This window comes from Rhagoletis pomonella, unplaced genomic scaffold (assembly GCF_013731165.1).
Source record: "Rhagoletis pomonella isolate Grant_MI unplaced genomic scaffold, Rhpom_1.0 Rhpom_scaffold_00010, whole genome shotgun sequence".
NCBI classification, from domain to species: Eukaryota; Metazoa; Arthropoda; class Insecta; order Diptera; family Tephritidae; genus Rhagoletis; species Rhagoletis pomonella.
This window is the reverse complement of record NW_023458564.1, coordinates 2,698,179-2,725,552: the sequence shown is the minus strand read 5'-3', so window position 1 is coordinate 2,725,552 and position 27,374 is coordinate 2,698,179. Positions and strand designations below refer to the sequence as shown.

At 35.7% G+C, this 27,374-nt stretch overlaps 1 protein-coding gene across 1 annotated transcript; it reads left to right on the top strand.

Annotated features, from left to right (window-relative positions):
* Positions 1–352: 352 nt before the first annotated feature.
* On the top strand, positions 353–26,258 carry LOC118745944 (ubiquitin carboxyl-terminal hydrolase 47-like). The gene is made up of 10 exons (XM_036479610.1): positions 353–609; positions 19,203–19,417; positions 19,487–20,976; positions 21,041–21,524; positions 23,020–23,967; positions 24,051–25,043; positions 25,106–25,232; positions 25,292–25,362; positions 25,435–25,568; positions 25,646–26,258. Exons 2-10 carry the CDS (start codon positions 19,223–19,225, stop codon positions 25,881–25,883), a joined length of 4,680 nt encoding a protein of 1,559 aa, XP_036335503.1. The 5' UTR covers positions 353–609; positions 19,203–19,222; the 3' UTR covers positions 25,884–26,258.
* Positions 26,259–27,374: the final 1,116 nt, after the last annotated feature.

Here is a 27,374-nt window from a genome sequence, read left to right as displayed (position 1 = left end):
CCCAACAGTGAAAATTTTCACTCTTTCTTCGAAACTTATTTTTGCAAATTTTATAAGCTTAGAGGCAAATTCCAAATTGATTTTAGACTCATAGTTTCTTGGACAAATTTACTGAGAATCTTCGTAGAATCCGCCTATCCGATGTTTGGGACCAGTGTGAAATGGTACTTCAATATCTCGTTAATTTTCATTATTTGCACCATAAGAAAGCATAATCATTTATATGTGACGAACTGTACTTGTGCGAAATGAGCGAAAAGCACACAAGAACTAATGCCACGATGATTCGAGCAATTTTTAGATTGAAAAGTTCGAAAATTCGGCACATTTCGGTTTGGTAGCTCGGTCCGTACGAATGTCTTTGCCGCGTAGATTTTTCGCTGTTTTAATTGTGTGAATGTGTGCGTGCGTGTGCATTTTTCATTTTCGCACAACAACAACGCGTTGCGGCGCTTGGTGTGAAAGCATAACCGGACGACCGATTGTGTAGGGCCTAAACATATAGAAATTAATTTTACTGAGTTTTCAAATTGACGAAAGATTTTTTCTAAAAATCTATTCGTTAATAACGGATATTCGTGAAAAACATCTTTCATTTTGAAATAAAAAGTGAGTTGAAGAAATTTGTAATCTAAGCAGAGAGACCAATGCGTCTCTTTCGTAATCGTTGAAATTTTGTGTTGCATGCAAATTTTATAGACTATGAAATTGCTGCAGATTTCTACATAGCTGATGAAGCATTTGTGAGTTGTTGCGAAAATTGTGTGAAACTACATATGTACATATATATATACATACATACTTATGTACATATGTACCATGTGTATATGATTGCAACATTTAAGCCAGCTATATGCTATACTGCCACTTAACTAAAGTATTGAAATATTTACTTATACTCAAAAATATTCATAAAATATCTGTTTTTAAAAATAGACTGAAAATGTGTGCTCCCGTTGGTGAAATTGTGTCGCCACAATGAACAGCGTGTTGAAGAGTGCCGCAGAATCGCCATAAAAAATATTAAAAAAATATTTGGTTTTAAAATTGAATGTTTGAATATTTGTGAGTGCAATATATTTATTATGAGTTGCAAATTTTCAATAATTGCGCCTCCACATTTATAGACCTTTTTTTTTATGGCAGATATTGGGGTTCTGTGATTTTTTCCTTTAATATAGCATACCAAATATATTTTTATCTACATATATGTATAAGATGTACATATGTGTGTATATAAATACCTATAGTATAATCGTATGACCTTTTCTAAAGATAGAAAAACATGTTTAACAAAGATTCTTTCATACATATGTATGCATATGTTTATGTATTAGAGTATGATTTTTTTTAGATTCCAAATACTATGGTCATATGCCAGCATTTATGGTCAAAATCACCGGAAAATTTACATGATTTTGTTCAGATATAAAAAAAATCTCACGCGCATAACGGTATTTCTCTTTTTATTAACTCAAATAAAATCGACTTGTTCTTAGCTGACTTAAGAATGACAAGTAATTAATAGAAGTAAGGAAAATAGTATCAGAAATTCCATAAACTTTTAATTCGAGCGTAGGTAAATAATATATATATTTGAAGAAAATGCTACGCTAATACACATAACCGAAATTTTACAAACATCATTTCATTGCACTTGTCAGAATCCAAAATATACTTATGTATGTACGTAAATATGTAGGCAGAATAGCCAGTAAGTAGTTTAATAGTAACAATTTCGGGTCGCCGATTTCGAATATACCCTTAAGCTGATGTCACATAAAACTTTTGCTTCGCTTTACGTGACAGATTCGCTTTGACAGATAAGATGAATTGTATGAAAATGCACAAAGCATGCCACATAAATCGTTGAAGCGGCAGCGCGAAGCGAAAAGATGGTCAACTCCCATCTTTTTGCGCGCTTTGACAATCAGCCGGTTTAATATTTATTTTGTTTCGTCCAAATTCGGGTTTTCATGCAGAAACATAAAACTTAATTACATTGCTGATAATTTTAAATCAAAATAATTAAAATCCACAGCAACTTTGATGAGTAAAAAAGCGGTACAACATTGTTTTCTTGGCGTTCATTGTGGCATACCTTTTGCGTCTGGCGCTTTGCTGGCAAAGTTATAAATGTCACGCAAAGCTACAAAGTTTTATCTGGCATCAGCTTTAAGCCTGGTTTTCATTGGGTCATATTTGACGTCAAAATAATGAAAATGGGTTGTCATCTGGTGTCATTTGCGTTTGTTTTCATATAACACCACGCACTCATATAAAATGACATCCAAATGAAAACGGCACTCGCCGCTGATGTGGCAGCATTTGACAACCAGAATGTATTTGCCAACATGTTGGTAATTTTGATTTCGTTTGCCATGCGAACAGCTGATTCTAGCTACAATACGGACCGTTTAGATACAAAAAAAAAAAAAATTCAGATCCATAGAACTTTTTCACTCTGATTGCAACCATACCCAAATTATTTGGGGGTACAACAAAGAAAATACAACAGGTTAAACTTCAACTTTCCTATTTTTATATGTCTAATATCTCGGAAACTACTTGAGAAAAGTATTGAGGCCAATTCAAAGATAATTTCAATACCTTTTTTACAACGTATTTACTATTACCATCTTTAAAACAAATTTTGGTAAAGGCTGTTTAAAAAGATATATAGATATATATATACAATTTCGATTTTTACCTCTACTTTCGTTAAATGTTGCCCTATAACAAACCTTTCTATATAAGGTAATAATTTGTACTTCCTAAATAATATAAATTTCTGTAGCATTAACTCCTCTGCAACTATCTCCAAATAAGGTAATTTAATAAAAAATTAAATTTTTTTGTTTTTTAGTATTTTTGACTTAAAAATATAAAAAATCAGAAAAATTAGGTACATCAACGGAAAGATAAACTAATCATCTTTATTTTGACATCATTAGTTGTTTAATCGGTTATGTAGTTCATAAGATATTGATATTTCAAAATATCGAAAACTTTAACTTAAGCTCCTATATCTTCTTAGGGCTGGTTTCTCCAACTCAACTTAACTTAGTTTAGCCACTTTTTGGACTTAAGTCAAAAGTTAGCCTACGTTTTACACAGCTTATTCTTGACTTAGTCAAGAAAATTGGCTTAACTAAGTTAAGTTGAGTTGGAGAAACCAGCCCTTAATGTTTTACTTGCGCTAAATAATTTTGACAAGGTTGAAATCAGTATGAAGAGTTCTATCTAATTACATTTTTGGTTTATCTATAGCTAAAAGGTCGGTATTCAACACTTTTTGTAAAAATTTAACATCACATTGAATATCAGTAATGAAAACGCAATGTCAATCATCTGATACCGAAATTTGACGACAATCTTTGACATGCACTGCGATATCGACATTTGGTCAGTTTTTAAAATCTAATGAAAACGCATTTGACACCAAATGAACAGCTGCCAGATGAAGGCAGTATTTGATGTCAGTGATTTTGACCTAATGAAAACCAGCCAATTGGTAGACGTCGATTATAAAACTGTAAATGCCATTGGAGGCTTTAAGTGGTCATCAGTGTTGCTACGCCGTCTCACGAAAATGTATCACTGACCAAGCCAATAATGTATCCAAATTTATCCAGTTTTCTCTTTTTACGTATACATCTCATAATTTGCAAGAAAACCGAAAATTTTCAAGAAAAAGACATAATTTAACCCATCCTAAGGACTTGGAATACATGTATATATATTTTTATGCTTCATAAAATCAAACATTTGTAATTTCAATTTATAAATTACATTTTTTGTGCATAAGTATTTTGCAAAGTAAGTATAATAAATAATAAGTAATATGTTACATTTATACCTGTACACTCTAAAAAGAGCATGTAAAACTACTACTGAAAAGTGTCTATTTTTCAACAAGAATCTGTATAAATATACGTATAAGATGTTCAGGATTTGATTTTGAACTTGAGATCTTTAAAACATGTACATAACTACACATAAAATGTTTAAAATTGCAAAAATTTTCAAACTAAAAACATTTCCTACTAATAGTAAACATTAGGGGCTCACATTTACTCTATTTTAAACTTTTAATGTGTAATTTTGCTCTTCGCGACAAATGTGGTATGTAAAAGTAAACAGGCAATGTTTAGTTTTATTACATGGTGTGCACATTTGCACACATTAAAAGAGGAAACTGGTTACCTCTCTTTGCGTGCCAAATGAAGTTTTCTCTCAAAGTTTAAACTGCTGGCAAATGTAAATAAGGATTAAAATTTAATAACTAATTAATACAACTACTTCAGTTAATCAAAATTTCTGCCAAAAAACGGGACATTTTCTGATCAAATTTATAATATCTTTAATTCAATTCATCGCAAAACATAAACTGTATAGTATTTTTATGAAATATGTCAAAACATTAGTCCCGAAGTTCACCTTGATCCATAAAGATATCTTAGTCAAAAACCGAATCGTCACCGAAAATTTTGGTCTGAAATAATTTTGGTTATTATTTTTGTTCCCATGTAAGTATATATGTATGTATGTACGTATGTATTTCTAAATGGCCTTGTGGGCGGTAGGTTTTTTTAAATCTGCGCAAAATAAGGTTGTTTACGTGATGCTATATGCCGAGGACTATCACATGGCACCGCAGGCTTTAACTAATTTTGAAAAAATATACAAAAAAAAGTCTTAACTTTAATAGGTGTGGGGGTAATATCGGTAGCGGAAGATGCTTCTATAATCCGAATAGAATAACTTACTGGCAGAAATCAGTTTCTAGTGAGCATATATTTATCTAAATGAACATTTAATATGTGTATACTATGTACATGCATACATAAGTACACACATACGTATGTACATACATATACAATAAAGTATTAAATAATATGAATGAACAAATGTGACTGACCACATTCGAATGTTTTCAAATTGTAAGGGACCGATTTTAGCCTGATCACCACTTAACAAGCTTAGTATACACATGTATGTAGTATGCGATAGATATTTGGCATGGGATTCAGATCGCCAAAAATCCGCTTACGTCTCAAAACGTCACCCGACCGCAAATCTTTCCAATGCGTCCTCCCATTCATTGTCCCTTATTGCCGCGGTAAAAAAAAAAAAACAAAATCATACAAACGCAACGAAAATAAAATGTGTTGGAAATAAAACAAGTACATATGTATGTATGTAGGTATGTAAAGAAAATTGTCAGAAGCGCCAGAAGCATTAGAACTGCAACGTCTTGTACAACTACATACATATTTGCCGATTTATTTTTAGCTCTGGCTTTTAAATTTTATGTTCAAATGTTTTGTTAGTGAATTTGCATTGATTGGCGAAAGATTTTCTTTGGCGTTTGCATAAAAATATCTTACTTGGGCGTCATTATTTTCACACAACTTGCTTTTGACTAAAATATAGAAAAAAAAAGAAATGTTATGACAGAAAGTTGGGTCAACACAACTCAGCTTCGAATATAGCGTCAGGTGGTGAGATTTTTTTCGTTATACGTATTTTTTGTTCTACGTTACGTGCTAATATGCCGGCTTCGCCCAAACTGCACCATATTTCATCTCTTGAACTGACCTAAATGATTTTCACTACTGTGTGCTGCCTACATTAAATAGTTATATCGCAAAAGCATGTATCTGAACAATGCGTGGTATAGGAGATATAGCTTATACATTATTTAAGAAGTAAAATTAATTAGAAAATAGCTCATTCCCACTTTAAGCTTTTCGTTGAAAATGAGTGAAAATAGTGCATAATTTCATCTTCCTAGCTGCATAAATGGAGGAGTTACAATGAAAAATCTCATATCTGAACAATCAGTTGTATGGGAGATATGAAGATAGAAATCTTTTGAGATGGGGATTTTTCAATAAAATTTTTCAACATAGTATCACAATTTTTTTCCATAAGTTATCACTTATCAATCTACTTGAAGTACATTATACGCCGCGCAACTAATATTTTTAATTGCTACTCTATTTAAACCATATTTTTTAAATTATTTCCTACTATCTTGGTCAAGTTAGATTTTCAAGGTTGCAGCAGCTAGCATTAAGTTGAAAATTGGTACTAATATAACGAACGACATTATAAATGAAATGGAAAAAGTCCTAATCGATCCCAGTTCTGTAAAAAAAAATTCAAGGTCAAAGGTCACATAAATTGATATTTACAATTTTTCAGCTAAACCGTAATGTTTATCATAAAACTAGGTTAGACAAAAGTGTAAATCATGCAATTATATCTAAAACCAGTCTTGACACTTTTGTTTCTAAGAGTCACCATTTCTGGAATGTAACGACTCGATCGACATCCATTTTGTAATAATTCATTTAACTTACAAAATACTTTGAATTGTAGTTAATTTTTTAACAGGTGGTAGTATAACAAATTCAGCCTGTATGGCAGGTGCCACGGGCCCTTTTCCAAGAACCATACATTTTTTCCATGAGTATAGTATTGATTTCATATACACTGCCGGAACAAAGTATTGGCACAGCAAATTTTTCGCAATATATGCAACAATGTTCATTCTAATATTTTTCCGCTAATTTCGTATAAAAATATGGTTCATTCTACAACAAAAAACATAAAAATATAATTTCTAAACTTTGTGCAAAGCTCGCGAAAATTCAGCAAATTTTCATAAAAATGTTCAACTTTTTAATCAGATTGGGCGTGGCACCGCCCATACAAACAGAAATTCTCATATGGCTTATTTCTGGAACCGCTTATACTAACGTCCTGAAATGTGACACAGCTATTTATGATATCATTAACGTACTTATGGCGAAAAGTGTTAGATAATGGGAAAGTGGGTGTCGCACCGCCCATACAAACTGAAATTCTCATATCGCTTATCTCTGGAACCGCCTATGCTAACGTTCTGAAATTTGAAACAGCAACATATGTTGCCAATACCGTACATACGGCGAATAGTGGTCGATTTTGAAAAAGGGGGCGTGGCACCGCCCGTACAAACTTAAATTCTCATATCGCTTATTTCTGGAACCAATTAATATAAGGTGATGGAATTTTATACACCTACATTTATACACATATAAAATCGCAAGAATCATTTAATAGAGAACCATTTTCTCCCAGATTTTAAAATCGCATTGAATGATTGTTGTTTTGTGCAAAATTTTTAGAAAGATCAGTGTGTTCGTCTCCCGATAGGTGGCGCAGGGATTGAGAGCTATGCTAAAAAATCATATTTATGTTCAGATTTGTTTCACTTTTAGAACACATATTAGTAACATAAAATTTGGTATAACTTGGTAGCCCAATTGTGTGATGAAAAAATATTGGGCTCTGGCCCAGTCTTGATAAAAACCCGTGTGAAACCGCCGTTAGAGAAGGAAATATTATATTTTGTTGTAAACCTTCAAGAAACTTTCTCAACCGTTAACGACTCTGATGAAAAATAGAAAGAGTTTATGTAGATGTGGGCAATTTAGTTTTTAGCCTCCAAGAGGTTCTCAGACAAATATAATGGGACAACTTATTTACGGTCTGAATTGGTATATGTTTGACATATTTGTCAGTGATGAACATCTCATCTATACATACAAATACATATGTGTATTTTTTATAAATGAAAATCGAGGTCCCTTGTTCGGTCTATTTTCAAATGCTACTCAGGAAATTTGAAGAGGACTTGGTAGAATTAGCATTAATCAATCCGGTATTAACGTCCATAATTCGATTTTAGGTTTTCCTGTAATTCGCTGTAGTATAGTATAGTTAGTATTGATGACAGGTAAAATTCAAAAGTGTATGAAAAAAGATGTCGAATTTCGACAACTGGGCGATACTAGTAAAATGAATTGCTGTTTTTGGTTTTTTGAGTTATGGCAGTATTGAAGTAAATGAGTGATCGTTAAATGCACTTTATCAATACATTTGTTTGTATTTTTAGCAGACTTCAAAAAAAGGAGAAGGTTATCAAATCGTTGGAATACTTTTTTTAAGTATGTTACCGCATAACTTTGGACCATGTCAACCGATTTCGATACTTGTTTTCCCATCGGAAAGCTAGTGTCTCACAGGTATTCCTAAATTTTTATATGAGAATTGAAGTCGGCTGTTTTTTTTGCTTAAAAATTACTTTTGTTTTATGGAATCGGCATCGGTATCTGAAAAAAATTGGAATCGGCCGGATTCTAATAAAAAATTACTAGTGTCTTAGACGCTTCATATAACGCAGAAGCATTGACAGGCTCAAAGTTTGGAAGGTGGCTTTGATACAAGGGCCGATCCTATTATTTAGGATGCTCACAGTTCTATATTATCTACTGTGTTAATTTTGCCACCTGGTAACTTTAAAACATTTTACCATGTGGTAACTTTGTTTGTTGTTGGTTCCCATACTAATTAGATATAACACTTTTGGGCAAAATTACTCGACTTTGGCTCATGTTTTTGTTTGGTGTTAAACTGGCATCTCTGATCAGCTGATTATTCACGCTAAGAAAAAATGGAAAGTGAAGCAGAAAAAAGTGAAACGCGTCAATTCTGCTAGTTTTGGATTTTGGTCTCTAACATCAACGCCAATTTCAAAAAATTAAAGCCGGTTTCCTGATAGGAGCATAACAAACCAGACGAAGGCTCCCCGCTCTTCTAAATAAATAATAATTTTGTATTATTTCTGTCTGAATTTATATATGACTCAACTGGATCTTTTTTTAAATACATTGATACTTATTTATATATAAGCAATAAGCAATTACATCCCTGCAGGAAATGTATCTAACTATAAGTTAACTTGAAGTTGATTAGGAAGGAACTAAAAGTCACTATTATCTGTATATTCTCTTTGAGGAAAGCTAACTATATTTCTATGGCGATGACCGCGAAATAGTCAAGGGTGTAACTAACTATTTTTGGACACAAAATATGACTAAGATTTTTTTTTAATTTTTTTACTGTGTATTTACTTTAATTTAACGTAACACATTTGTTTACATCATTCTGCTCATATTCTTTTTCCGTCAGACACAACTTCAAAATGATAGTATAAAATTTTGATATTCATTTATTTGTTCTGAACTCGACAAGGGATTTATGAAATGTGGAAAAAATGTATATTCGAAGTAAAATTTGTTTGAGGATATTTAAATAGAAACTTGTACTTTTCAACTAGTTGCAAGTTAGCCCTTTGTAGTTAACTACAAGTTATATATTTAAAAAAAAATCCCGTAAAAAAGCTAACTAAAAGTGAGTTATTTTTCATCAATTGAAATTTTTTTCTGCGGGGATTTGTACATCTATACCTATATACACATACATACATACAAACAATGCATATCACACACGTTTTTCAAAAGTGACTTAACTCAAAATTTGACATTTGTGAAATTATGTTCACAGATCGCTTATTTACTTTTAAGCAAAAGCTGGAGCAAATTTTTGTTAAAATTTGTTGAAAAAAATTTAAGGTAAAGTCTCCCTTGCCCATATGATTAACATGTGCTACGAAATAGTTTTTCGCATTTTCTGACGAACGCGTAATTTGGAGTTGTGTCACTTTGAAGATCGTATCCGATATGTATGTAAATATGTATGTAGATCACTGCAAATGAATGTTCTATATTCATTTCTTGGCAAATTATTTCCTTGCCCACCTGGTATAATAAAATACATTTTCCGTTCTATAAATACTTTAGAAATATGTAGGTATATATTTACATACATACATACATACATACATACATACATATGTAGTACTTAAGATTATTTTGTTTATATTCGTCATTTAATTTGCCAATACATATGGAAAGAATTTGAATATTTTCGACCTAACATTAGAACCATTGAACTATTTTTAACCCGTTCAGAACCATCGTTCAATATATTGGACACACTTTTTTGTGCTTAAAGCTCTTTTTTTTTTGTAAATAATAGATTTTTTTGTATGGATATCAGTTGTTTTGAGCAAATTGTATCAATCTTCTTTACCGCGTTTCTTTAATTTAATTTTTGGAATGCAAATGACCGTATGTTTTCACAAAAGTGAAAAGTGTCAGAAAAGTCGATAGTTAGCAGTGTAATCGTTTGAAAAAAATATTATTTTTTCGGTGGAATTGCTTATGCAAAAATTTTACATTAATTAAAAAAAAAAGACTACACTTTTCTTTAAAGAATGTATTAGTGAAGCTACCGTTAAAATTTTAAATCGATCCCGTGTAATGACATATATAGATGTAGCGTTTTCGTCCAGATTGAAAAAAGTAATTTCGAGAAAGTTTAAAAGTTTTACAAGTGCTCAGCGGGCGATCCAAGGCGCTGCAGGAAAGTTGAGCAATATCCATAACAAGTTTTTTCTAATAACAGTCGCCCTTCGGAGGGCAATGGCAAACCTGCGAGTGTTCCCTTGCCATGCAAAAACTTCGCAGAAAAAATCATCTACCATTCAGAGTTGCGGTAAAATTTCGGTCCCTTCATTTTTGTAATAATAACAAGAAATTTTTAACCAATAAACAAAACCGACTTCAATTCGCATATAAAAATGTATGAGTACCGTTAATTTCTTCATGATCCAATGATCGGATATAACCAAATTGGGCCACCTCGGAGTTACCGCCTTTCCGTAAAAAAAAGTTATAGAAATCGGTTAACGTGGTCCAAAAGTATGCGGTAACATACATAAAAAAATATATATAGGTATACATTCCGACGAACTGATAACGTTCTCATTTTTTTGAAGTCGGTTAACAAGATGCACACCTCAAATTTGCGAACGCCAAAAATATTTTTTTTTCTTAAGATTTATAGCGGAAGGAAATATATTCAAGGTACCAAAAGCGAATATTGTTCAAGAGAGGCTGCATTTTCAAAACCTTATGGCAGCAAATTTATAACTGCCATAAGAATGTTGAAAACTTATAAGTTAGGTAATAATTTCACCATCAAATACTTAGCGAACAGAAGTCGAAAAGTCGTGGAATGAGAGTCGATTCTAGTCGACTTGAGGTCTCTGAACTCGATTCCAAAAAGGCGATTTTATTTTTATATCAAATAGTAGGATTTTTATTAAAGTCAGAGGGGGTTATCGTCATCCTAAAGCAATAAAAACTTCCTGCGACACCCTTATGTACATATGTACATGAATGTGCCTCACTTCCGTTATTTTGAAATTTTGTGTGCCTTGAACGATTATAAAAATAGTAGAGAAACCTTTGTTGAACTTATAAAAGATTTTATTTTATTTATTTAGAAATACATAGCTAACGGCATACAAATCGTAACATTGTTTCCAGAATTCGACATATGTACGAATACACCTTATATACAGTTTTATAAACCAACAACTATGCAACAGCATGCTAATGCGTTTGTGGTATTTAAAAATAGCTTAAAAAAAATTCAATGTGTGTACATCTACTAAGTTTTGACACAAGGACACCTTTAACTCAATCTACCTCCCTTCCACTTTTCCCTATCATTTCGCATTTTCTAAGTTATATTTGACGCATTTAAGTTTTGGTGCTGCATAGTTTGTCGGCGCCAAAAGACTACCTAGTACCATGACTGTCGGCACCCTACATTCTATTGCCGCACTTACGTAAATTGACGAGTGTCTATAGAACACCCATCGTCCTGGCGTTTGTGCCCCCTAGCGACATTGATGGGCTTACTAACGGCAGCGGAACATGCCACTTAGCACGTCGGCAACACACTCGGTTCTCTTCCAATCGCCTGCAATCCATTCCAACTACACGATACCGTTTCTCCTCATGGTGATTTTATTACAGTTTTGCTCATGAATGTGCTTACATACTTATGCACTTTTGAATACATATGTACATACATGTATTCTCGTCCGCAGACGTCGTTGTATGCACTTGTCTAACAAAAAAAAAATGCACGTCCTTCAAATGTTGGCCTACCACTTATATACATACGTACATATATCCTCATTTTGCTCATTAAATCTATGTGGATATGTACATATGAACATACATACATATGAACATTTGTACCTCATATTTGCAGGAAGATTGCGCTTAGTATTCCAAAAAATCAAAACCTCCAAAGAAACAAAATTTAAATTTAATTTATTCTATCGTAAATAGAAATATATAATAAATCTTTTAGTAAATGCACTTACCGCTCATTAAGAAAACTAAATTTAATCGTTTATATTTAAAATGTAATATTTTTATAATGTCATGACTTCGTCTTTATAACACAAATACGTTTTATATACTTATGTACATACATATATATCAACGAGGGGTGTGCACCGGGAATATCCGGACCCTTAATGGGTAAGGTGCCTCTGCCCGGCTGGTTGATGTCCTCGAGAAGACAAAGGTTGACATTACGAACATCCAAGAAATCCGATGGAAGGAAAATGTGAAGGCTTGCGGCGTCTACTACAGCTGCCACGTAAAGGAGCGCCAATTCGATGTTCGATTTGCGGTGGGGAGAGACTCCGTCACCGGGTACTTTGGTTCACCCCAGTGGACGAAAGTCTAGCCACAATCCGCATCAGAGCGAGATTCTTCAACATATCGCGGGGCGTCCAGGGGTCACTTCTATGAGCGCTTGGAACGTACATATGAGCGCTGTCTCCGTCACGATATCAAAATCGTGCTTGCGAATTTCAAGGTCAAGATGCACGACGAAACGTCCGATGACGATCTGAGGCTGATCGACTTTGCCGGGCCCGAAACATGCTAGAATGTATGTAGTACTAGGTCCATGCATTAATGGTTAATGAAGCTCAGCATGGCTGTCTCCAGATCGAAAAAAAGAAAAACTAAATCGATCTTGCTGTGATAGCAAAAAATGTACGCCCAATAATGCAAACAAAGCTCAAGAAGAAAAGTTGCAATCACAAGAATATTGATGCTAATTTAACGTTGTTTTTTGTATACAATCTGACATAACGACAAGGAATGGAGCAAGCCCATTTTATCATTATTATCTCATCCAGGGACCGAAAACTGTCATGGAAAAATTCACTATGAAGGAAATGTTCTACAACTAAGTGATACATAGTACCAATCGATTTCTTTTTTCAGCGAGACTAATTTGAAAATAAATTTTTATTTGCAATTTTTATGCAAAATTAAAAAAAATTACAATTACTTTTGATTTTTATATTATAAATCCAAAATAACAATTATTTTTGATTTTTATGTTATATGTATGTCGTAGATATTGAAGACAATTATTTATAAAAGTCATCAATAAAAATCGGTGAGTGACTTTTACTTCTAAAAGATATCAATATAAATCAGTTACCGACTTTTATTTTTTAAATCATTCGTAGAAAACTCATTAACATTTTTCGCAGTTAAGAAGGTGTTGGGCAACAAAAGTTTACTACGACTTATACAAACGACTTTTATAAGTATGATTTAAAAAATAAAGGTCAGTGACTGATTTTTATTTATGACTTTTATAATTAAAAGTCTTCGATAACTGTTGTCTAGAATATAGAACTAGCCGCGACATCTACCCCGCCGGAAGTAGAGAAATATTTAATAACCGCATTATTATTACTGCGCCTAAAATTATGCATTGCGCTGGAGCTGAACTGCACGACACGCCATCTCTTTAAATGAAATTAATTATCAAAAAATCAAAGTTGTTTTTTCTTAACGCATACGCCTTCATTTTATTGGTTTTGTCTTAAAAACAATCCAAATTAAGTTTTATGTAATTCGGACCACGGCTACCCGTGTCGACTTGCAGTCAAAGTTATCAGAAAAATCAGAATAATATAAAAATATTATCCCTCAAGACTTTTAGTTTTGAATGCATTTTGAATAATCTTAGTTGAATTTAAATCCACGAATATAAGTATATAAGGATATTAAAGGAAATTATTTTCTAAGGATATTTCTCAAAATTTTTAATTAATTCTTCCACATTTGTTACTTAATCAACCCGAGCGGACATGTCAAATACTAAAACACTTTATTTTGCTTATTTATTATTATGAAAGACTTTTTTTTTAAGTAGGAAAACAAGTTCGCACGTTTAATAATATAGAGAAGTAATCGAAAGTTTACGTTTTAAGAGATTTCATCATCCAATTAATAAGCTTGATAAGGAGCATATTCAGCCTAATAGATAACTAAATTGCTCAAATGTGTCTTTCTATCCGTCCTTTTGTATACCAACTGTATGAATTTATCAAACTTTGCTTGCATTTTTCTACAAAATTGAAATTTTAAAACAATTCTATTTATTATTAAACGTGCGATTTGTTATTAAAGTTGAATTTAATAATTTAACGTTCATCATACGCCCTGTCAGACCAATTAAAAACTGTTCTACAATTGCAAATTTTCAGGACATACACAAATTACACAGTGCTAAAAAAAAATGTCATGAAATACACCCGAAACAAAACCTAGTGCAGATTGTAGGTATGGTCGAGTACAACATGAAAATAGGTCCCGTATAGTTTCGGAACCCTCTATTTTATTTTTATACCAAAAAAATCGTGATTTTCGTACCTGATGCAATAGCTTGATTATTTTCCATCTGATAAAAATCGAACAAGGTTTAAAAAGAGGATTTATATATATTGTTGGACTTAGCTTGTTTACAGTTTTCATCGGTTACATTTTAATGAGCCCCTACTTTTCTCAATTTTTTCAACTTTGATCATTGCTAATTGCAAAAATTTCAAAAGAGCTTGGCCTTCTTAAGCACCGTGTTGATTTTTAATTTTTTTTTTTTGAAATCGGACAAACATTACTCCCCCTGAATTATAGCTAGCCTTGAGTTTTTTTTGAAATTACCGTTATGTGGGTGGTCTATGTCTATTAATACCCTTGACACCTAGATGGTCTCTTACGTGCACCGGAATGCATCTGTAAATCGTTACATTCTAATAAACGAATGACAAAACCGTCTACCTTTGGTTGATAAGATGAACGGTTGCCGGAAGCGATCAGGTACAGATAACAGATCAATTAAGTACTAGAGGTGATAAGTGACATAGAACGTTTTGCAGTATCACCGACGATATGTTATTTAGGCTAAAAAGCACAAATATAGAGGGTATGAATATCAAAATTTGCAAACGCATTTTTTTCCATATACATATATTCTTGGGACAGTCTAATGTACATATGTACGTGTATACATACATAGGTGTATGCAATTTTGAAAGTAATAACATAAAAATGAAAATATTTTGAAACGAACATCAAAACAAATATCGATAGCTTAGAATGAAAAATTGCTAAGTCCACTTTTTATGAAAACTCATATTTTGATACAGGAGGTTAGAGAAATAAAAAAATGCATTGTTTCGAAAAGGATAAAGGTACTTGTTTTATGTTTTCTCGTTTCATAATTAGCAATTTTTAGCAAAAAAAACCGACTTCAATTCTCATATAAAAAGAAAATATATATGTTTATTTAATGATCCAATGATCGGGTCTAAACCAGATTAGTATGGGACTACCTCTGAGACACTACCTTTCCGATGCACAAAGTATTCTCGAAATCGGTTGACGTGGTCCAAAGTTATGCGGTAACATAAATAAAAAAAAAAATATTCCGACGAACTGATAACCTCCTCCTTTTTTGGAAATCGGTTAAAAAATAAAGAAGACTTCAACTGCTTTATAAATCGAAATCACTTTATAGAGCTTTATAAATCTATTTTACTTTTTATGAATAAGGCGATATGATTATAAGAAGTCTTTTTCATCTCATGTAAAATTTAAAAAAATGGGACTTAGCAACTTTTCATTCTAAGCTAGTGATATGTACATATGTAAGTGCAGAGCGTTAAAAGTTCGCGCAAATAGCTGACTGTCGCCTTTGATTAACACAGTTTGCGAAAATGAAAAATAATTCGATTCTGAAATAAATGTGGATTGCCGACGAAAGTGGGCAAGAATATACTAAAATGTATTATTCATCTGGCTGCAACAAAATTGAATGGCCAGAAATCTGAAGACAAATCGTAAGGTAGAGGAAGAGGAAATCGAAAATCAGTGTGTGGAAAAGTATGCATTTTCATACATACACATATGTATGCATATACAGCTATATGTATATGTACAAATATTTGTACGTACATATATGTATTTATGTGTGTACCTATACATAGGCAATTCATATTCAATAATATTTGCAACGTGCGCCCGGCACTTTAGTAGCTCAAGAAATTCACATGTGTGTCGAATGTTTATCGCAAGTGATTTCTGCCTCGCGAAAAAGGAAAAGGGAACGACATTTATGTATTTATATTGTAAACTTGAGTTGTATTTAGTGTATGTATGGCTCACCAAAATCGTAAAAATGCCACCAAAATTAGGCTACCATCATTATATATATTTGGCCATATTTACACATATACCTGCTATATAGCATATAGTATTAACCATTGATTTTACGTTGCTCATTTTACCGCTTAACGATTCGTTACTTAAATTTTCCACGTTTGGCGGCCGGCCAAATGTTTTACCTCGACCCACAGTGGGAGCGGCGAGATTCGATATCGTGATTCTGTTTCCTGCATTTCGGCTAGTTTGTGATATTTTGTTTTTCCGATAGTATTTCCTTGCCGCGTTTACTGTGTCACTGCCTGTCTGTACGCATTTTGAATATTGCTTTGTACTTTCTTGTTTTTGGCTTTCTTGCTTTTCGTCAATTTGTTCAAAGTCATGCCATTGCCATTACTCTTATTTATTTTATAAAAAATATTGTTCGTACTATGTATATCCGGAACATATGTATGTAGATATCAGAGGTGTTAAAGAATGCAGTCATCCTGGCTTTAAATCATTGCAGTCATATTCACTGACTAACACTTTTTAACTGCAGCCAATCAATCACATGTTTGACTAAAGACTGCAAAATTGGGGTCATTAGTCTTTTCTGTTATTAATGACTAATTAGTCATTTTTGCAGTCTGAGGTGAATGATAAAATTCTAAAGCAATCTTTGCGTGCACATCTTGATAGAATTATAATACTTACACTGCCGGAACAAAGTATTGGCACAGCAAATTTTTCACAATATATGCAACAATTTTCATTCTAATATTTTTCCGCTAATTTCGTATAAAAATTATTAAACTTTGTGCAAAACTCGCGAAAATTTAGCAAATTTTCATGAAAATTTTCAACTTTTTAATCAGATTTTTTAGAGTTTTTTTTTATGTATTGCAGATTTAACACCTATGGTAGATATGTAGGTATGTACGAAAGTTATGCACATACTTTATAAAAGTTTAAAAAAGTTCAACAAATTCTAATCAAATTTTTATACTTTTTAATCTGAGTTTTTACACAATTTTTGGGAATGCAGCGTCTAAAACGTTAACGACACATAAACATATTACTGTGGCGCTTTAACCGCCTAAGCGTTTCTCATCTGGGCCAACTGATGATATCAATACGTTGACAATTGTAGCTCGTTTGGTATCAAAACGGCTACTAAACCCCGCTCGGGTAGGCTCATCCATTAACGTTGTCGTCTGTTTCAGTTAAGGGGAAGCCCAGGAAGTGCGCGACTTCAACGGGATCTCTCCATAGGAACAGAGGCGCTAGCTGGGTGTGCTTTTAGGGGCATGCGAAGAGGTGCCGTGAGTCATGTGGCGACTCTCCGTATGCGGGGCATTGGTTGGGCACATCCTCGTTTATTCTGCTCAGGTATGAGTTTAGCCTGCTGCAATAACCACAGCGAAGTAGCATTACATCAACCAGCCGGGCAGAGTCACTTTTGCCGTTAAGGGTCCAGACATTCCAGGTCCTTTACTCGCTCGCAGTGGTCATCGTCATCCTAGGCACAATTTTTATTTTTATTGTTATCTATTGTTTATTTAACAATTTTTTAATGTTAAAGATTTTTTATTGGTCCCCTATTGCATTTTTTGGGGTTTCTGGCGGACCTATAGAATATATGTAGCTACTATAAAAAATTGTTTAAGTAAACAATTGGGTATTATTATTGGAAGTCCAAGACCGTGATCCAAGGCCTTTTTGCACATGGGTTGGTTGCTCATGTTATCCAGAGTGCGCGGGAATGCAAAAGTCTGGATTAAGTATGTTGTATGTATTATGAATGTCGGTACATCAGGGTAGTAAAAAAGGTAAGTAAAGCCATCTAGAATTGTTCTATATCGGAAAAATTTAGCCTTAAATATTTTTTTTTATCTTGAAATCAAAGAAATATTTACAGGCCTCTCGAAGCACTCAACGTTTCGATGTATTTTATGTGGGGGAAAAAACAACTTTTCGTAGAAATGGAATGCTCTTCAGGAGACTTGCAATAAAAATACCCAATTGTTTATTTAACCATTTTTTAATGTTAAATATTTTTTTATTGGTCTTCTATTGCATTTTTTGGGGTTTTTGGCGGACCTATAGAATATAGTTACTATAAAAAAATGGTTAAGTAAACAATTGGGCATTATTGTTGGAAGTCTCCTGAAGAGAAACAGAGTTTTCCGATCGAAAGAAATTGGTTTTTAAGAATTCTAGACCATTTTAACGAAAATTTATTTTTTTCCATATAAAATACATGGAAAACTTTGAGCGACCTCTATATATTTTTTCATTTCAAAATAAAAAATAAGGGTATATTTCTGCGGTATAGAACAATCCTAGGAGGTAAGAGCATTAAAATTCCGACTTTACTTTTTTTACTGTACATACAAACATAATCATTTTATCGGCCCCTTTGCGCGAAATTATCGTATGTGCCAGAAACAAAATTTTACAGGAGAGCGTTTTTTCGCGTTTAAAAACACTATTTTTTTTTAAATTTTTTCTTTAGTGCGCCCGCAAGAAAAAATGCAATGTAACATGCTATAAAGTTTACAGAAAATTTTCGGTGTAACTCTAAAGATTTCAGCTATAATATTTTACCAGGTGATGCATTGTGGGGTGTTGTTCAATTTCGATAATATAGCACATGAGATAATTTCGCGCAAAGGGGTCGATATCATATGCGATGCTTAACTTATACATAGTATGTATGTGTGTGCGCACATTTGTATAAGTAGTTAAATTTTGTGGTAACTCAACTTTGACGGCAAATCATTTTCAGCACAAACAGTTCTTATTACATATATAAAAATAAACATACATATATATGTATGTACATAATTAGAAACATATATACATATGTACAATTTAAGTTGAAATACCGTTTTGTCACATCTACAATGTATGTTCTTCTTAATACAGATAATACCGACTGCAGCGATATGGTCCAATTGGAGCCGGAAAAGAGCACACAGTGCGTAGTGCATGATCTTACGCCCAAGTCAGAGCAAAAGAAAATAAATATTGTAGTGCGCTCACAGTACACCGTCGAGAAGGTATTTCGCAATATCAGTACACAGTATCCCTACGAGTTGTACGATTTGGTTCTGCAGCCAAATGAGACGGAAAATACGCTGGTAGGAAAGATCAACAATTTCAATGTAATTTATATTTTGTACGAATTTCCTTTTAAATATCATTTTCAGATACATTTGAATGCGCGTAAATCAGAGCTCCTCTTCGCCATACCCGGCTTTGCTCCACAGGAAAAGAATGTACTTGTTCTGCTGCCTCCAGGCGTTTGGGATGGAAATGTTAAGAAACGTTTTGATTTCGCAAAACCATTGACCAAAAAGAAATGCATTTCAAAATCGTCCAAGTTAAGCACAAAGGAGACATCCACAGCAACAATTAAAGCTGCACAGAGTCCATCTACACCTGACGAGAAAGTCACTACAACTTCAATTGTTACAAATGGTGTTGATTCCACCGCCGCCTCTATCAACAGCGCAATGAATGGTGATAGCGAAATATCAGCGCATAGCGCTGATATCATAGCAAACAACAACCACAACGAGAGTTTAGTAACAAAAAATATTTGTACTGATTTGAATGGTGCTGGCGATGCTTCATCAACCACTACAGATGAGTTATCTTCTTCCCAGCATACAGCGACTGTCATAGCCAGCACAAGAACAACAAATACCGCCACCATGGCGCATTCATTGAAATTGAGTCCACTTTCCGATCCAGAGCTTTTATCTGACGACGACTTGGCGCTTGGTGCATCTGCAAGCCCCACCGAGACTGAGCCATATAGTGGTGATGGTTTGCTCAAGATTCGCAACACTTCACCACGAAGTCCCAAATACGGTCCACTTACAGAAGGGGAAATGTATCAACAGATGACACTTCACCGTGATTTCACTCGATTGGGGAAAAAGTTGCAACCCACATCGGCTTCAGCGTCAACTACCACGAGTGCTTCCTCTGGCTCGACCACAATGTCGACAATGTATACAGGTGGTGCGAATGGGTATGTGGGTTTGGTGAATCAGGCCATGACTTGCTACCTGAACAGCCTACTTCAGGCGCTCTTCATGACGCCAGAATTCCGTAATGCACTCTACCGTTGGGAGTTCGACAATGACAACGAAGCGAAAAATATTCCCTACCAGCTGCAGAAGCTTTTCCTCAACCTGCAGACTTCAAAGAAATCTGCTGTAGAGACAACAGACTTGACGCGCAGTTTTGGATGGGATTCAACGGAAGCATGGCAGCAACACGACATACAAGAATTGTGTCGGGTTATGTTCGACGCGCTGGAGCACAAATTTAAAAATACCAAGCAAATGAATCTGATTGCAAGCTTGTATGAGGGAAAGATGATCGATTATGTGAAGTGTCTGGAGTGCAATACGGAGAAAACGCGCGCTGACACTTTCCTCGATATACCTCTACCGGTTCGTCCTTTTGGCAGCACTGTCGCCTATGGTAGCATCGAAGAAGCATTGCGTGCTTTCGTACAACCAGAAACGCTCGATGGCAATAATCAGTACTTCTGTGAAAAGTGCAATAAGAAATGTGATGCTCACAAGGGATTGAAATTCAAAAACTTTCCTTACATACTGACACTGCATCTGAAACGTTTTGACTTTGACTATCAAACTATGCATAGAATCAAATTGAATGATAAGTAAATACAATGCCGCTATTCAAAAAGAACAATAATATGTTATTTGTGTACAATTTTATTGCAGAGTAACTTTCCCGCAAACGCTAAATTTGAATAGTTTCATAAATCCTGCTGATCAGGAAGGCCACGCACCTGCAACTTCTGCATCCGCTACTGTGGGCTTATCTGGCGGCAATGCTACATCTAATAGTTTCATGCCTAATGGTACAATTGCCGCCAATGATGATTGCAGTACTACAGATAGTGGCTCCGCCATGGAGGAGGATTTATGTTGTAGCGGCACCGCTACTGCCAGCTCCAGCCAGCATGAAAATGATATGAACGATGATGATGAGGGCATCGATATGAGCACCAGCACAGATCACCGTGTGACTAGTAGCAATGCCAGCGTTGAGCAGCGCATAAAGCATAACACCGGACCATATTTGTATGAGTTATTCGCTATAATGATACACTCAGGCAGCGCCTCAGGCGGACACTATTATGCTTATATAAAGGAGTTCGATAACAATGAGTGGTATTGCTTTAATGATCAGACTGTATCGCCGGTAAGTACTGATAACGAAAAATTAGTATGGCGCTTATAGGGCATCATTGCAAGCAAAGATACTCAGTAAATATTTTATGAGTGCGTAAATTGTAAAAAACCTTTCTAGACGTAAAAAAACCTTTCTAGACGGCATGCAGGGAGGCACCTTCCATCTTTTAGAGATGCTTTGCTGAACAGTCATTGCTTTGATCCAAGAAAATATCACTTTGGGTTGGCAACGCTGTTTTAACTTGGATTAAAATAAAGGATATGTTTGAAGAAGGTTGCCGATGTTTTAAAACAAGATATTTGTTTTCCCGAGCGCACTTGTGCGCAAGGGTGAATTAACTTTTTCCGCATAACGGTTGTTTGTAGCGGCCCAACGGAATCGAGATATGCAGATATAGCAAATATCTATCTGTCCGTCCTTCCATACGTGTGTTCAACAAATGTCGGAAATTTACTTATTAAAAATAATTTCTTTCAAATGTGTACCGCAGACAAAATATAACCGTCAATGGCGAGCGTTACCTCACCATGATACCGGACTTTTTGTTGCCTGAAATGGAAGCTCTTGATGTAGCTGGAAAGAGGAATTGAAAATTGCACCTTCTGAATGGACCACCTACAGCGTAGTCTCGGCCAACATTTGAATGCAACTAGTTTTAAATAGTAAATGTTATTCGCGTGATAATAGAGACCCCAAGATCCAGTTCTGTTTATAGAGCTTTACATAAAACTAAAAAAAAAAAACAAAACTAAGGTCGAAATGTATCACCTCTTATGGGGAAGAAAATTTAGAAGACCGTTCGCAAAAAAAAATGTCAAAAATTAATGGTAATTGGTAGCAATTTCAAACTTATATGCTACTATACTAAAATTCAATGGACTAAAAAACTACGTCTCTGAAATATTTCTGAAAAATCTGCTCAATAAGTTGCAATCAATGAGTTTCATATATAATCATTATCTCAATATTTAGGCGTTCCAAAAAGATGCTTTGTTGAACTCGACAAAATCGCTCAGGCGGTTACACCGCAAAATAAGAAGAAAAAGAACAAAAACAAAAGTTTCTAACTCAAGTTTAAGTTGAATGAATTCTAAAGGTCGTTTAGTTTAGAGAGTATAGCTTAAATATTGCACCATAAAATTATTCAAAGTAACTTTCTAGTTGCTCTTAGGAGAAGAAGAGGGTTGTGACAGAGGAATAATTTTTTAGGAATTTACCGTATGCAGGATTTTGCACAGTAGAAGCTCTTCTCTGGAAGGTGTTCTTCTTTCGATATGATTTCCTCGCCAGTTAATTCCTCTGTTAGCTTTGGCTTCCCTTATTTATCATCCACTGAGATCTCCTTAAAACCGTTTACTTTAATGAAAAGCGAATTATTTCCAGTGAAATTATTTATTTACATTTTTGCTATACACATTTGTAAGCACTACGTTAATTTATGCTAGTTGTTTTTTTTTAATCTCGGTTTGATGGTATAGCATTTTTGTGTGACTTTTTATTGTAGATTACTGAGGAGGATATTGAAAAGTCTTTTGGTGGAGGATCCAGTCGTGCCTACTACTCCAGCGTTTACAGTTCAAGCACAAACGCTTATATGTTAATGTACCGACAAATTGATCCGCAGCGCAACGAGCGGGCCACCAAAGCAACTGATTTCCCCGAGCATATTAACCATTTGCTGCCGAAACTGCATCAGGAAGAAGAAACACGAGTTACACGCAGCTCTGGTCGCCACGGAGTTGTCGTTTCTGATTTATCAGTTCAAGAACTGGTGAAACCACGCGTAAATTTCTATAATCCTGAATTGAAAAAGATGAAATCAACACGAGTTTACGTAAGTAACTTTAATGTGAACTCGGTTCTGGAGTCGGCCTATCAATTGTTAAATATAGAGCAATTTGCACCTTTGTCGCGTTGCCGTCTCGTAGTATACGATGATATGGGCGAACAGATTTGCCAATCTCTGGAACATATTAGCGATCCATCACTTACAGAATTACGTCGGCAAACAGATGGGCCACTGGAATTTTTGCTGGAGACAAAAGTGGACGGCCAGGAGTTCGAGGTCTACAAACCGGGCGGAGTAACTTGGAATGTATACATAGTGAATGTTTGGAAAATGCACCTGGATGGCCCGCATCTTGTCTATGCGCCCACAAGAGAAGCCAACTCGGCCCTTTTGCATTCGATTGCGGTACGCCTTAATTTAAATGAGAACCAATTGTTATTGGCCACAGTGAAGACTGACGCCTTTGTAGCGCTAGACTCTGCGCCACCTAACAGTGATACGGCGGAGGGAATGCAGCAACAAGTTATAACACAAGAAGACTTGCAAGAAATCGCACAAGAGCAGTTTAGGGGCTTAACATATATTTTCCTTAACGTGCCCAATACCGACCCGACCACCTTGGAAATATTGGGCATACCAGCTTTGGAGACTCCTACAATCGAGGTACTTCAATAGTTAAGCTTTCATATTTTAGTTGAGTAAAGAGGTAAGTCAGGAAATAGTAAACAAAAATATTTCTCTTAAAGGTCAGCGCTGATGTTGTTGATGCAGTGCAAATGAACTCAAATGTCATGCATACAATTAATCCATCCATTGGAGAAAACACGTCCACTCTTTCGCAAAAGAACTGTCATCCCACTGGCAGTGCACGCGAATCGCCACTCCCTCCCGTCACCTGCCCGTTGACTGGCCAAGAATCCAACTCTGAAGACAGCAGTTTGAGTGACGGCGACCGTACACTTGTCGAATCGATGCACAATCGATACGGTGGCGATAGTCAAATTTCGTCAACCAGTCACTCGCCTTATTTATCCAGCCCCGAGGATGATGCTTACAATAAAGCTAATTCGCTAAAACGCATTCACGACCTCTTTCAAATGGCACCCGATCACACAATAGACAGTAGTTCTCAATCGCGCAGCAACAGTGCGCCACAATTTTTCTATGCGGAAAAACTCAATGCAGTCGATCCCAGCACCATCTCATCAAGTATCCACAGCAGTAGCACAAATGATCCCAACGAGGAGTTGGCGCGTAAACCAACACATTCGTATAAAATCATAGTGGATCCGCATATGAAAATGTCCACATTTACGCGACATGTTGAATCTCTGATCGGTGTACCATCGAACTATTTTAAGCTGCAACACAAATACGAGGTCATCGACCTGATGTCGACAGTGCTTTTTGTTAGTATGGGTGAAACGTTGAGCATTGAACTGGGGAAAGTGCTACAACCGGACGAGCACAAGGCGAAGATCTCATTTATGCGCCTGTCTGAGTTGGATAATGATACCGGCAAATTGCCCTGCATATGTGAATGGGTGTACAAAGCTAGCATGACGGTGGGTGAGGCGAAGAAGGAACTGATAGCGAAGTTGCATCGCATTGACGCAAAATACAAATCGTTGTCATTAAGCAATTGTCGTCTATGGCTGAAAGGTGGACGCAACCCTATAAAAGTTATGAGTGATGATGAAACATTGGGTACTGATCTGCGCTCATCGGTGGCAGCGGAGGTAAGTGGCGTAGCCTCATATTTAATGTTTACCTTGTTCCTTAATTGATTTTTTATATACAGTTCCTCGTGCAAGAGTGTGAAGATGGTGTGAATCCGCAGGTTGGTGAAGATAGTCTTACCATTTTCGTACGGCGCTGGTATGCGGATAAGCTGCAGTTGGATAAATTCCAGGAAATCACTTTAGAAAGTAAAAATAATATGAATCATAAATAGTTTGAAGGCTCAAATATTTATTTTTTTTTATAGAGAATAGTGAAATAAGAGAGGAGTTGGCCAAAATTACTGACATACGACAAGAACATATAGCGTATAGTAAGGTAAGTAAAGGCATTTAATATAAAAGGGCATTTATTATTTATCGCTCTAAAATCGTTCATATTTTTCCATAGATAAATGGTTCTTTTCCGTGCACAAACATTTCTCTGTTGAGTATCAACAGCACGCTTAGTTGGTTCTCAATACCCGCCACATTGGACAAGTATCCACTAACCACGACAGTTAATGGAAATGTTTATTTTTACAAGTAAGAATAGAAAATTCATTTTAGTTCGTTTGCCTTTTTTAGTTCATTTTAAAAATACGTATTTCTACTCGTTGCAGAGATGTTACCAAAGCACCCAAAGAGCCAACAACTGAAGAACGGCGCGAACTGAGCGCTCGCGAAAAGCTGCGTCTTGATCGCCTGGGTTGCATGTCAACGTCGCTTTATTCCCCGCGGCGTGAGCGCGCCCTCAAAATATATCTTGACTCGCCACAATCGAACAACAACAGTAGTACAACGACATCGTCTTCGTCCGGATCAGCAGTAGTAGGAGCGTCAAGATCGGCAGAGGATTAACAAATATACGACAGAAAGTACTAATAATAATGACAACAACACATCTTCCGGGTATATTCAATTCGTGGTATATTTAGTGGCTGCATTAACAGTTCGGCTATAGTATAGGTGATGGTTTCTGACTATATTTGCGCGACGGCCCTTCAAAGGAGTTGAAAAGCCCCGATAATGCATATTATTATTGAGTAATGTGAGGACTGATGCAAACAACTGCCAACAAGTGAATGATCAACATCACCATTGTTGGCACTTAAGAAAAAGTGATAACGCGATTTTCTTTGAATCTTTTTCTGCAGTTAAAAAATTTATTCATTTATTTTCATCAACAAATAAAATAAGATACTGAAATTATATCATAAAGAATCTTAAAAACAAGCTTCATGCATAACTAAACAATGTTCTTTGTTTTAATTTTTTCTAATTGACGGATGAGTCCAAAGGGGGGAATAGTTGTTGTTGTTGTTGTTGGAGCGGCTATTAAGCCCCGTTCGGGGCGGTTCATCCATCAACGTTGTCGTCAATTTCAGCTAGGGGGAGGCCCAGGAAGTGTGCTTCTTCCAAAGGGGCTGTCCACAGGGACAGGGGCGTTAGCTGAGTGGGGTTCTAAGGGCATGTGAAGAGATGCCGGGAGTCATGTGGCGACTCTCCACATGCCGGGCATTGGTGGGACACATCCTCGTTGATTCTGCTCAGGTAGCTGTTGAGCCTGCTGCAATAGCCAGAGCGAAGTTGGGCTATTGTAGTGCGGGTCTCCCGAGGCAGACAAAGTTTTGTCCCGTCCACGTCCGGTGGTTGTGTGCCTAGAACGGCATTCACAGTGCGGGAGTCTACATAAATTGAGACTGATTCCCTGTGAATGCCGTTCATGGCCTGTCGGTAGGTTGTTTGATATACCTCTGGACTTCGTCTGTCAGTTCGTAAAGATGCCTCCTGACATGCCGTGGCGAAGGCTCTTCTGCGAGCAGTTGTCCGCTGGGATGGCCACATCTGTGGCTTCCAGTAAGGAACTGCTTGCAGAGCATTATGTTATGCTCCTTTACTGGCCTCGTCTTGAAGGTGGTGCTAGTCCCCGGCGACCATACGGGCGCTGCGTAGTTTAGAACCGGCCGGCCGATTGCCTTGTATGTTGCCAACAACGTTTCTTTATCTTTGCCCCAAGTTCTGCCGGCCAGCGACTTGAGGACATTGTTGCGGCTCTGTACTTCGTTGACAATTGCGGTTGTATGCGCCGAGAAGGAGAGCAGACTGTCGAAGGTAACTCCGGGGATTTTCGGGTTATTCACCGTCGGTATTGTTACGCCATCGACTTGAATACCCAGTGGCAATCTGACCTCCTTCGTCCAGGTGGTGAAAAGGGTTGCCGAGGATTTCGCAGGGGATAGGGCAAGGCTCCTTGCAGTGAAGAAGCGAGAAAGTTCGGAAAGGTAACCGTTTACTTTCTTAAGTGCTGTTGTTGTACTATGCACTTTACGGAACCCATGTTGATGCTTC

Excerpts from the sequence above, each read along its gene's own strand:
- LOC118745944 (XM_036479610.1), top strand. The coding sequence starts at position 19,223 with ATGGTCCAATTGGAGCCGGAAAAGAGCACACAGTGCGTAGTGCATGAT. Across the intron at positions 20,977-21,040 it reads AGAATCAAATTGAATGATAA|AGTAACTTTCCCGCAAACGC; the intron begins GTAAATACAATG and ends ATTTTATTGCAG. Across the intron at positions 25,363-25,434 it reads AACATATAGCGTATAGTAAG|ATAAATGGTTCTTTTCCGTG; the intron begins GTAAGTAAAGGC and ends ATTTTTCCATAG.